The sequence below is a fragment of the Narcine bancroftii genome, chromosome 1, assembly GCF_036971445.1.
Source record: "Narcine bancroftii isolate sNarBan1 chromosome 1, sNarBan1.hap1, whole genome shotgun sequence".
Classification (NCBI taxonomy): Eukaryota; Metazoa; Chordata; class Chondrichthyes; order Torpediniformes; family Narcinidae; genus Narcine; species Narcine bancroftii.
Genome location: NC_091469.1, coordinates 413,338,633 through 413,351,130, shown reverse-complemented (window position 1 = coordinate 413,351,130; position 12,498 = coordinate 413,338,633). Strand labels below are relative to the sequence as shown.

Sequence of the window (12,498 nt, the reverse complement as noted above, 5' to 3'; positions counted from 1 at the left end):
TTTTGAAATTTCAAGCTATTTTCTCTGCTCTCCCAAGACTTTCTCCTTAATGAAAGAAATTTGTATGCAATTACTGGTAATATCATTGAAGAAATTTGGGACAAATAATCTGTGATTTCATTGAAGTTAAATGAATGATTGTCAGTGATTTTGTGCAAGACCATTGGAATATTGAATATTGTATGTTGATTACAGTTTTTAAAGCAATTTGTGAGTAACCCAGTAAGCTGAGTTGGGAGCCACATGGTATGTCCTGGTGGGAGGCTCTTGTGTTTTCTCCTACAGGTCCAGCACTGGAGTCAAAGCATCAGGAGCTCCGGTGAGTAAGGGTTTGGGGCCTGGATTGGAATGGATGGCCGTGGCATCAGGAGTACCATTGGGTCGGAGGCTGGGGCCTGGGTAGGAGTAGGCAGCGATGGCGTCGGCAGGTCCGTGGGGTTGGCGGCTGGGGTCTGAGTGCTCTGGTGACCCAGTACTCTCTTTGTGGCCTCTCTACATTGGAGAGATCGGTCGCAGATTGGGAGATTGCTTCGCCCAGCACCTCTACTCTCCACCACAACAGAGATGTCCCGGTATCCAACCATTTCAATTCTGAGTCATACTCCCACACTCGCATGTCTGACCGTGGCCTTTTGCACTATCCCACTCTGTCTACCATCAGATTGGAAGAACAACACCTTATTTTCCGTCTGGGCACTCTCAGCCAGATGACACTAACGTTGACTTGTCTGATTTCTGCAAAACATGCTTACCTTTCCCCTCTGCCTTTCTAGTTCTCCCCTCCCTTCTCCCTCTACCCACTCAGCCATCCCTCTTCCCCGTGATTGCTGCTGTGCCCTCCCCCTCTCTCCACTTATCATCTCCTGCCTTTGCCACCCCCCCCCCCACCCTTTAGTTCGGACGCCTGCCAACATTCTCTCATACCTTAATGAAGGGCTCAAGCCCGAAATGTTGGTTATGCATCTTTCCCTTTGCTACATAAAGGACACTGACCTGCTGGATTTCTCCAGCTTTATGTGTTGATACTTCAACCACAGTGTTTACAGATTTTCATGATTCTCTTTTCAGCAATTGTTAAATTTTTTTGAGGAATAAAGTAAAATTCTTTAAGGTTTATATTTACATCTGAGTGAAGTTTTCCAATGTAGGTATATTATTTTTGTCTTTCAAACTCCTTATTCTTCATGCAGGTGTATTAGTTAGGCATTGTAAGAGTGATTCTCAAGCAACCAGAAAAATTGCTTAACTGGCATCTACCAATCCCTGTAGATGCTGGGTACCAAGGGACTTTACTGTAGTACTTGTTTAGCAGCCACCTAAAGCATTACAGCTAAACCTGGCTCTGTGTAGACAGCTTTAAGTAACATTTGATTTCCAACCAGATAGCTCATTAAGATCCCTAATGAAGTCAGCTAACTTCGTGCTGACAATTTTAACCTGGTATGTGGAACATGCATCTATCAAGCTGCTGATGGAAGATGACAAGTCACTTTATTTTAGGAACCTTTAACATTCTGTCGCAAGAAATTAATGTTGTTACACTTGTGAAGGTGGCAGAATGCTTGAGAAAGCCCATATTTCTTCACTACAAGTTAGTTTATGATTAAAAATCCTGACAGTTATTTGATGCTTGGGAATAGTTATTGGCTGATTGGGTTGGAGCGACGTCATCCCAGATGTGTGAAGAACGACTAAAATTCATGTGAGCTTCATTAGTTTAATGTATGTATTTACTTCAGGTGGGCTTGGTAACATGATGAACAATGTCACTTTAGGGTTGTGCATTCAGGTTTCTACAATTCTCTTTATGATGTGTGAGCCTGTGGGATTGTGGGTCAAGTGGAGACTGGGTGGAAGAATTTGTCATTTCTTGAGACATTGAAGCAGTGATATGAAGCAATGTGATCATGTGCAATTGATTAAATTCATGCCTTTTAAAAATAAGCAGAATGCTTAAATAATGTGACAGAGCAGTTGTTCACTTTGTTCTTAAATTTCTGGTTTGATGGAGAATCATGAGTTGGAGAAAATGAGCATGGATCACTTGAATAAAATACAGGAATTACATGCATGACCAAAGAGAGGCCAAGGAACTCAGCAGGTCAGGCAACATCCATCGAGAGAAATGGTTCCCTCCACGGGCGCTGCCTGACTTGCTGAGTCCCTCCTGGCTCTCCTTGTTTCCTCAGGATTCTAGCACCTGCAGAGTTTGTGTTTTCTGCATTTTGATATTGGGATTATTGAGGCTGCATTATCCACACAATCAGCTTTGCTATTGCACATCTTGTATTTTTGTTGTTATTCATTGTGTGAAATGACAAATTCGGAATGCTGATTCCGTAAATAAGTGCACTTCAGTGAATGGACTAAATGCAAAGAAATTGGTCGGGGAAATAATTAGAGCCAAAACTGGCATTTACCAGAAGGCCTCAGTAGAAGGGAAATGGGAGAAAGGAGCAAATATCAAAGAGTTTGTCACTCAGCCTCAACTCTGTATGTGTTTAGAATTTTCTTTTAGTTTTCCAACTACTTTTACAATATTAATCAACATCCTAGTCCACAGTAAAATGGTGCAGCCTCATGGAAAGAATTAACAAATGTGGCCATTCAGCCCCTTGGGTAACTCTTTAAAAGCACTACTTAGCTTCATGAATTGAACTTTTCATCCTTTCATCCTTATTCCCTTTGTAATCAGCCCCTTTTTTATAAATTTCTGTGGCAGTTTTAAAAATATCTGCCATTCTCATGCTTCTTTGCCTCTCCTATTTCCTCTTTGTTTTCCTTGTTGACGTGTTTTACTATTCTCTCTCAAGAATGGAAAAGATGATTCTTTAAAAATTCCTCAATTTTCATCACTACGCCCCTTGTCATTCAGCCCCTTTCTTGCCCCCCCCCCCCGTCTCTGCAGGAACCATAATTGCTCTTTTACTCTTTTCCTTTTTATTCTTACTTAATTGCTGTTTTACTGTTCAATTTCACTTCACTGCAGTTAAATCACCTTGTCCTATACATCATGGAAATTAGCTGTCCTCTTTTGGGTATTTTCAAATTTGATTTTTCCTTGTCCTTTATCATAACAATTTTAAAACTAACGATATTGTGAATCCTGGTTCACGAACACTCCTCCACTGAAATTTATATCACTTTCTGACCTAGTGATTCTAATACTCCTTTGTCCTTATGATGCTGGAAACACGCTGATCGTGGAAGTTCATTTGCACATAGTTCATGAATCTCTTCCACAGCCCATTGCCCAATCCTTATCCTTGCTTATTTCAGAATGATCAAAGTCCACTATTTTAATTACACCAAATTCTTTGCAAGGAATTTTCAGAAAATGATCTTTTAACCATATCCCATTATTTCATATTTAGTATACATATATGAAAGTGTTGTGAGCAGCTTAATATTCCTTACTTCTAACCAAAAATTGGCAGGGATATTTGTCTGCACTTTGTATTTTTGATGCTAAGATGATTCCAATGTGACCTTTTTAATGTGGACACATATATTCTCCGTGTAAGTCATTCTAGAATTAGGGAAGACATTGGTGTTTTTTCTCTCAATAGAGCCATTACATTGTGATGTTAATCCTTGTGCAATGGTGATTTGATACCCGGCTGCTTTAAATTGAAGCTCTGCATTTTAGCTAACAGCCTCTATTAACCTTGTACAGCTGAACATACATTCAGCAGCAGAAAGGATAATTTGTAATGCGATTTAAAGGAAAATTACTCGCAGCTTAGTCACTGATTGATTTAAAGTGTTGGTTCAAGCAAAATAGTGTTTACTGCTTGCAGAATTCTACAGGGAGTGTTGAGTGAACTGATTTGGTTGAATTCTAAACTTCTTTGACCATTTACATGGATAATGGCATGCAACATGATGGGGAGATTGGGCAGAGGGAATGCAAAAGGTTGATGACTGCACCATCTTAGCTTTGGTGCAGGTACTAATTTGGAGTTCAGTAGAGGTTTAGCACCTGGGCTAAACTGACAAAAAGACCACAGTCTGTGAGTCAGTGAAACCAACAAGTCTGTTTATTCAAAACAACTGCGCTGACTTTTAAGGAAATCCCGCACATTGTTCTCTGGGCCAACGTCAAGACACCGCTGAGTCACTGAGACCTGGCCTGGTGCCTGACAAGAAGGGACAGATCCCCACCTACTGGCTGAGGACTGTAAACATGGGTTTCTCTTTCACATAAACGGGGGCCCAGTCCACGTTTTGCCCCTCGGTACTTTCGCCGATTTGGCTCACTTTGTCGTGCGGACATGCCTGCAACAGAGGGTTAATAAAGGTGGGTATTCTTGGAATCTGTGGGAGAACAAAAGGACTGCCCTAAGACTCCAAAGCCCTGTGAACACAGATTAAGGATTATGATAGAAGCAGACTGAAGGTCCTTTTATATAGTGGAAAAAATGCATCCACAAAGGTGAATATTCTCCGCCCTTACATCACAGAATTTACATTCATAAATGCTCCGTGTGTGGCTTCAAGGTACTGACTCCAATCCCTCTTCAACCTAGTGTCAGCAGTGGAGCAGAGCACTCCACCACAAGTAATAAATGTACTGCTGCCTCAAGCAGTTGGCTAGGGGTGGGCTGATGACGTCGCAAATAACCCATCAGCTCACGACCCAGGAGTCACCACCATGGCTCCCACGGTGATTGGTGCTGGGGTTACAGCTCCCTCCTGCCACCCAGAAATGTCCTCTTCTCATTCCCTTTCCGCCCCTCGCTCTTTCACCAAGGCCATCGAGACTGATGAGGGCAGTGAGGAACCAGAGAGAGCCCAGTGGGGGCAAGGAGAGTTGAAACCCACTGAGCCACTGGGTCCAGAGGGCAAAGAGACCTGGGTGCTGAGCTCCACTGCCCAGGAGGAAGGAGGATAGATGTTGAGGAGTGGAGATGGAGAAGCAGAGCTGGGGAGTCAGATGGATGAAAGAGGGAAGCGAAGAGCCGGAGGGGCAGCGCTGGGCAGAAGACCTGGAAAAATGAAACATTTCTCAGAGTGGTTTCAACGACATGGAGGATTATGGGTAAAGAAGACAGTCATTGCTTGGTGCGGATGGTGACAGGTGGCACTACAGCACCACTCGTCTCGCCTCCACTACGAGGTGCCACTCTTCATAATAGTGGCGCAGGAACAGCCTTTTAGGGCTGCTCCATAAAAAGATTAAATTCAAATTGTTTTTCTACACGGTTGCAGCCAGCCTCGAGGTGGAGGCCCAGCATAAAAACACCTTGAGCTGGTTCTGCAGAATACAAGCATCAGTAACTTCTGCATGTGTAGTAGGGGAATCTGGGGCATTCACCATCAGGCACTTCATCATGGCTGGCTCTACATGTGCAGATGAGGATGTTGGAAACAGGGCCCTGGGCAAGCCCACTCATTCCAAGTTCTCTGCTTGCTTCGGGACTGCAAATGCACTCACTAGGAGATGGAACCGAGATCACCTGTTGCCCCTGCTCAGGTAAAAAGCCACTTGTGGCCATGGTTGCACTGACTGCAGGCCCTGACTGCAGGCCCTAAGTGTGAACAGCATCAGCATTTGAGCAAATCAAGTGAAAAGGTGCCAACATATGTTCACTTTGACATCACTTGGTGGCAGATGGATAAGAACTCGTGCAGGGCAAGAGGATGGGATCAAAAGTACAAACAGGAGATTTGAGATCAGGTTGGTTGACGTGTGCTGCTATTGTCCTGTGTTTCAATGCCATCAAATTCACTTTGAACACTGGTTTCTGAGCTCATGGTGATGGGAATCTGAGCTTTGCATGCCAGATGTCAGCACACATGCCCTGTAACTTCTGTTTGTTGTAGTTTTTGCTCCAGTGGAAACTTGGCATCTTTCTGAATTTCATTTATTCTGACGAGCATCACATCTGCTTTTTCTCCTTCCTCTTGCAGAATGTTCTGCAAGAAGGTAACAAGCAAAGTAAACTCTTTCCCCTGGCAAGAGTGGCAGATGGATATGTGCCCTTGACCACTTCATTTCTATGCTTTTTGTGTCCATGCCTCAAGTGGCCATTTGTCCCGTAGAGAAGAGGATATCCTTTGGATTGCATTCCTTGAGGTCTTAATGTTTTTTGCTGCTATTTAAAACTGAAATCTAGCTTGAAAGTGATAGAATCCACAAGGATTCCTCCACTGATTGCCCCTTCCCACTCCCCGAATGGCCGAATGATATTTTCAGCCTCTAACTATAACATATTAGAGATGCCAGGTTGGGATTCCTTTTTCAACATGTTTTTTGTGTAGAAAGCCCTCAATTAAGTTAATGTAGTGGAATATATTCACTATTTGTATAGTTGGTTTTGTACAATAAACATTCTATACTCTTTAATTCGTCATTTTGTAACAGATTGAAGTATTCCACTCCAACAGGATGCAGGAAATGGTAGGGTTGCCTGATCCTATGTGAGGTCTTTTGGTTGCTGAAATAATCTTGCATGATTACCTCATGGCGTCAACACTGGACATACCCTCACCAAGGTAGTTTAACTCTTGGCCTACGTCTCTGACATGTTCTTTCCTGTTTGTCAGCTATTGGTTATGCTGGATTGCTTACTTTAAAGTACTTATTGTAGCCTTTCAATATGTGCCACCTATGCTGTTACAGTGCCAGTGACCGGGGTTCAAATCTGGCACTGTCTGCAAGAGCTTTGTACATTCTACCCGCGTCTATAGGGGTTTCCTCCCACCATTCAAAATGTGCTGGGGTTGTAGGCCAATTGGGCGGCATGGGCTTGTGAGCCGAAAGGGTCTGTTATTGTGCTGTATGTCGGCAATCTATTTAATCCAATATTGTGAGATCCCAAAGGTAGGCTCAAAACCAAGTTCACCATGCAAATGAAGAGGTCTGCGTCAGGATCAGAATAATATACTGAACCTGTACAAGTATCTGACCTCAATGACCATTTCAGAATAAATGACCTGGCATTAAGAAGTTGGTTTATAAGTGGTATTTTGAAAGTAAAGGGCAAAGGAAGTGAGATGCTGTATTTCAGCAAGGTGCTGTTTTTTAATGGGTGCTTCAATAATACAAGTTTACATCAAACTGTTCCACAGTCAAGAATTGCAAGTATCTCAAAATTTACAAGCATTTAAAAGTAAGTATTGTTCAAAATACACAAATTTTAAGTGTTGTTCATCAACCTTTTTGAAATATAACGAAATTGGGGCTGGTGAAAAAGTTGTCATTGTAATGCACAGTGATTGTTTAAATTAAGCTTATTGCAGAGTTTTAACCTGGTAACATGCACCTGACATGATTGACTTCATTACAAAAAAAAATTGGGTTCTAATTGCTACTTTCGTGAAGAAATTAGATATGTAATCTATTATGGTTCAAGAACCACATGGAAGAAGACATACTTATACAAACCAATGTAACAATAAAGCTCTCTACTGATACAATTTGAACATTCTTTACATTGTAGAGATTCAGATCTACTTATTGTAAAAACAACCAGGTGTCAAATTGCTTCAAGTCTTCAGGGAACATAACAATATTTTTACACAAAGATTTATTTTTTAAAAATGGAAATAAAGTCAGGATTAAGATTTGGGCTGCACTTAGTGAATGTGCTTTCCCAAGGATCAGGATTTACTGCAATATATTCTTATGTGGCATATCTCTTGGTCCACTGTCTGGCTATTCTGTCATGTTCTGCTCTATTGGTCAGGTATTGAGTTGCTATGCTTCCAACCAAAGGATCAGCTGCAAAAAAAATAGAATGATTAATATCACAGATCTGAAAAGAAAAATAAGTGGACATCACTTCAGCAAAAAAAAAGATCATAATTCAAGTTACCTTTCTCATTAAGATTTTAAAAATGCTTTGTTCTGCAAATAATGACTTGTTTGAAATACAGAAGACTGCAGATGCTGGAATCTGAAGCTAAACACAATTTACGGCAAGAACAGCAAGTTGAACAGCAGTGGGAGAAAAGGAATGGTTGACATTGGGGAGGGGGAAGGAGAGGAGAAGGGAGGGTGGCAGAATGAGAAAGGAAGGGAAGGAGAGGGGTCCATTAGTGAAATGGTTGTAGGAGGGGCAGGATTGCCAGCTCAATTTTCCGACCTTCCATCCATTCCTTCAGACGCAATAGAACTTGGGTGGGGGGGGGGGGGGGTGGGGGGAGTGGCATTGCTTGTCAGGGAAAATATCACAGCTGTGCTCAGGCAGGACAAACCAGAGGGCTCATCTATTGAGGCTATATGGGTGGAGCTGAGGAATCACAAAGGTATGACCACACTCACGGGGTTGTACTATGGACTGCCCAATAGTCAATAAGAATTGGAGGAGAACATCTGTAGAGAGATAGCAGACAGCTAAAGGAAACTTAAGGTTGTGATAACAGGAGGTTTTCTTTTTTTTAACTTTCCACATATTAACTGGGTCTCCCATACTGGATGGTTTGGAGTTTGTCAAATGTATTCAGGGAAGTTTTCTAAATTAATTTTCTAAATCAATAATCAATAGAGGTACCAACTAGAGAGTGTGCAATACTGGATCTCCTATTAGGGAATGATACAGGACAGGTGGTAGAAGTATGTGTAGGGGAGCATTTTGGGTCCAGTGATCATAATGCCATTCATTTCAAGTTAATTATGGAGGATAGATCTGGGCCTCAGGTTGAGATTCTAAATTGGAGAAAGGCCAAATTTTGAGAAATGAAAAAGGATCTAGAATGTGTGGATTAGGATAAGTTGTTTTCAAGCAAGGATGTGCAAGGTAAGTGGAGGACCTTCAAAGGTAAAATGTTGAGAGTACAGAGTTTGAATGTTCCTGTTAGGATTTAAGGCAAAATCAGCAGGCATTAGTGAACCTTGGTTTTCGAGGGATATTGGGGATATAGTTCGGAAGAAGAGACGTACATAGCAGGTATAGACCACATGGAGCAAATGAAGTACTTGAGATGTATACAAAATGCAAGAAAAACCTCAACAAAGGAATCAGGATGGCTACAAGAAGGCATGAGGTTGCTTTGGCAGACACTATGAAGGAAAATCCTAAGGGTTTCTACAGGTATATTAAGAGCCATTAATTATATTAAGGGACAAAATTGGTCAGAGTGGTCAGTTTTGTATGGAGCCAAAAGAGATGGAGGAAGATTTTAAATGTTTTTTTTCAACAGTATTCACTCAGGAAACAGGCACAGAATTGTGGGAAGCAAGGAAAGCAAGCAGTGAGGTCATGGAACATGTACAGATTAAAGAGGAGGAAGTTTGCTGTCTTAAAACAAATAGAGTAGATAAATCTTCAGGGCCTGACAAGATATTCCTTCAGACTTTACAGGAGGCTAGTACAGAAGTTACAGCGGCTCTGGTAGAAATATTTAAAATGCCCTTAGCCTCGGGTATGGTGCTGAAGGATTAGAGGGTAGCTCATGTTGTTCAATTATTTGGGTAACCAGGGACTGATTAGGGATAGTGTGGTAGGTCATATGTTTAACCAATCTTACAGTTTTTTGAGGAGGTGACCACGAAAGTTGATGAAGGGAAGGCTGTGGATGTTGTCTACATGGAATTTAGTAAGGCCTTTCACATCATCCCACATGGGAGGTTTTAGTCAGGAAAGTTCAGATGAAGTAGTAAAATAGATTTGACAATGGCTGGATGGAAGAAGCCAGAGGGTAGTGGTGGTTAATAGCTTCTCAGACTGGAGGCCTGTGACTAGTGGTGTGCCTCAGGGATTAGTGCTGGGACCATTGTTGATTGTCATCTATATCAATAATCTGAATGATAATGTGATAAATTGGATCAGCAAGTTTTCAGATGACAATATGATTGGAAGCATTGTGGACAGTGAACAAGGCTTTCAAAGCTTGCAAAGGGATCTGAAAAATGGCAGACAAGAGAGAGATCTTGCATTTTGGAAAGACAAACCAAGAAAGGACATTCATGGTAAATGGTAGGGCACTGAAGAGTGCATAGAACAGAGGGATCTGTGAATACAGATACATAATTCCCTGAAAGTGGTGTCACAAGTGGATAGAGTTGTAAAGAGAGCTTTTGGCAAATTAGCCTTCATAAATCAAATTATTGAGTATCGGAGTTGGGATGTTGTGGTAAAGTTGTATAAGACATTGGTGAGCCTGAATTTGGAGTTTTGTGTGAGTTTTGGTGATCTAACTACAGGAAAGATATCAATAAGATAGAAAGAGTGTAGAAAAGATTTACTAGAATGTTACAGGGAAAGGTTAAATAGGTTAGGACTTTATTCCCTGGAGCATAAAATAATTTGTTAGAGATATTTAAAATTATGAGGGGGATAGACAAAGTAAATGTAGGTCGGCTTTTTCCACTTGGGGTAGGTGAGTAACAAACCAGAGGACCTGGTTAAGGGTAAAATGGGAAAAGTTTAGGGGGAAAATGAAGGGGAATTTCTTCACATAGAGAGTGGTGGGAGTGTGCAATGAGCTGCCAGCTGAAGTGGTGAATGTGGGCTCAATTTGAACATTCAAGAAGAATTTGGACAGGTTCATGGTTGAGAGAAGTATGGAGGGTAATGGACTGGGTGGAGATCAGTGGGACTAGGCAAAAAAAATTGTTCAGTACAGACTAGAAGGACTGAAGGTGCCTATTTCTGTCCTCTAATGTACTATGGTTTTCTGGGGAGGGTTGGGAGTGAAGGGGATGGAGGGGGAGAGACAGGAGGAGAGGAGGAAGGATGTAGAGGAGAAGGGGCTAAGGAGAGGAGTAGGGAGAACAGAGAGAGAGAGAGGAATTGGAGGGAGAGGAGAGATGAACATATTCTTACTCTTGTTAACTTCATTTTGTGAATCAACCAAGTAAGGGTATCTCCATTACTGTTGATGCAGACATTCTTTAATATTGAGGCCATAACTGTCAGCACAACTAACAAGTTGCTCAAAACTCAGCAGAAATCGTGCTATATTTGCAGAAACAATCTATATAGCCTCCAAAAAAAATCAACAAAATTACCTTGAATTCATTGTTTTATCATTCTTTTGTCGTTTTGGCATTTACTTTCCTAGTCTCTCTTAACCTTGCTACCTATTCAGAAAATCAGATCATTTGAACTCTACATTTTCAGTGATTTGGTCTTGTGTTAGAGGGCCGACCTGTATTAGGTAGCACAGAGCAAAGTATTATAGGTGATTTTTAAATTTTGGTTCTGCATATGCTTGTATGGATCTGGACATCAGAGAGCAATATATGATGCAATATAGCAGGGGATAACGGGTAAAGAAATGAAGGAAGCTCATGGGATCTGAAATTAAAAATGAAAAATGCTAGAAATACTCAATTGGCAGCATCTACAGAGAGCGAGAAAAAAACCCAATTAACTTTCACATGGATGACTAAGAAGGTTTAAGCCACACGGCATCCTGACTAATAAATAGTCCAATCAAGATCATGAATAGATAAAATTGTGGTGGATTTTACACTGGTCTGACAGAAATAGAACAGTACCCTTAAATAACCAAAAAGAGTTTAGAAGGTGGTATCTCTGCCACAAATGATTTTAAAAGGAATTGTTTAATTAATAAGAGCATTATTAAAAGTTATGAACAAATGCCTGATATCAGTTTCCTCATGAAGAAAGATACTGGAGGAAACAATCATGCCAAATGCTTGCTTCTGTGTTGGGTTAAAGAGCACTATGTTCTCAGGTGCAAGACCTCAGCTTTTGATACAGAACTAACATGAAAGCTCTAATGAACAATTTATGTTTTTTTTACCTCTGCAACAATAAACTCATTAAAGAACTACCTAACCATAAACAATAAGGAGGAAATTGTGGTTCATTTCCACAAAGTGAAGCAAACAACAATCTGCTGGAGGATCTCAGCAGGTTTATCTACTGACTCTTCCAGCAAATTGTTTTATGCTCCAGATTCCAGCACCTGCAGTCACTGAAGTGAGTCCACTGCATGAAATTTGGCGAGGATGATGTGAATATGGGGAATGAAAGTTGTGTGGTTCCACTGCATGAAATTTGGCGAGGATGATGTGAATATGGGGAATGAAAGTTGTGTGGTTCCACTGCATGAAATTTGGCGAGGATGATGTGAATATGGGGAATGAAAGTTGTGTGGTTCCACTGCATGAAATTTGGCGAGGATGATGTGAATATGGGGAATGAAAGTTGCGTGGTTTCACTGGATGAAATTTGGCGAGGATGATGTGAATATGGGGAATGAAAGTTGTGTGGTTCCACTGCATGAAATTTGGCGAGGATGATGTGAATATGGGGAATGAAAGTTGTGTGGTTCCACTGCATGAAATTTGGCGAGGATGATGTGAATATGGGGAATGAAAGTTGTGTGGTTCCACTGCATGAAATTTGGCGAGGATGATGTGAATATGGGGAATGAAAGTTGTGTGGTTCCACTGCATGAAATTTGGCGAGGATGATGTGAATATGGGGAATGAAAGTTGCGTGGTTTCACTGGATGAAATTTGGCGAGGGTGATGTGAATATGGGGAATGAAAGTTGTGTGGTTTCACTGCATGAAATT

At 41.3% G+C, this 12,498-nt stretch overlaps 1 protein-coding gene and 1 long non-coding RNA gene across 5 annotated transcripts in view; one reads left to right on the top strand and one right to left on the bottom strand.

The window, feature by feature from the left end:
- The window catches only part of LOC138751552 (uncharacterized), a 190,549-nt gene that overhangs the window by 136,477 nt on the left and 41,574 nt on the right, over positions 1–12,498 (top strand). The window lies entirely within an intron of this gene.
- ube2e2 (ubiquitin-conjugating enzyme E2E 2) overlaps positions 6,996–12,498 on the bottom strand; it is a 321,809-nt gene continuing 316,306 nt past the window's right edge. For all 4 annotated transcript variants that reach the window (XM_069913966.1, XM_069913965.1, XM_069913968.1 and 1 more), the window contains one exon: positions 6,996–7,726. In XM_069913966.1, coding sequence (XP_069770067.1) covers positions 7,629–7,726 — 98 coding nt within the window. In that variant the 3' untranslated portion in view covers positions 6,996–7,628. The remainder of the gene's footprint in view (positions 7,727–12,498) is intronic.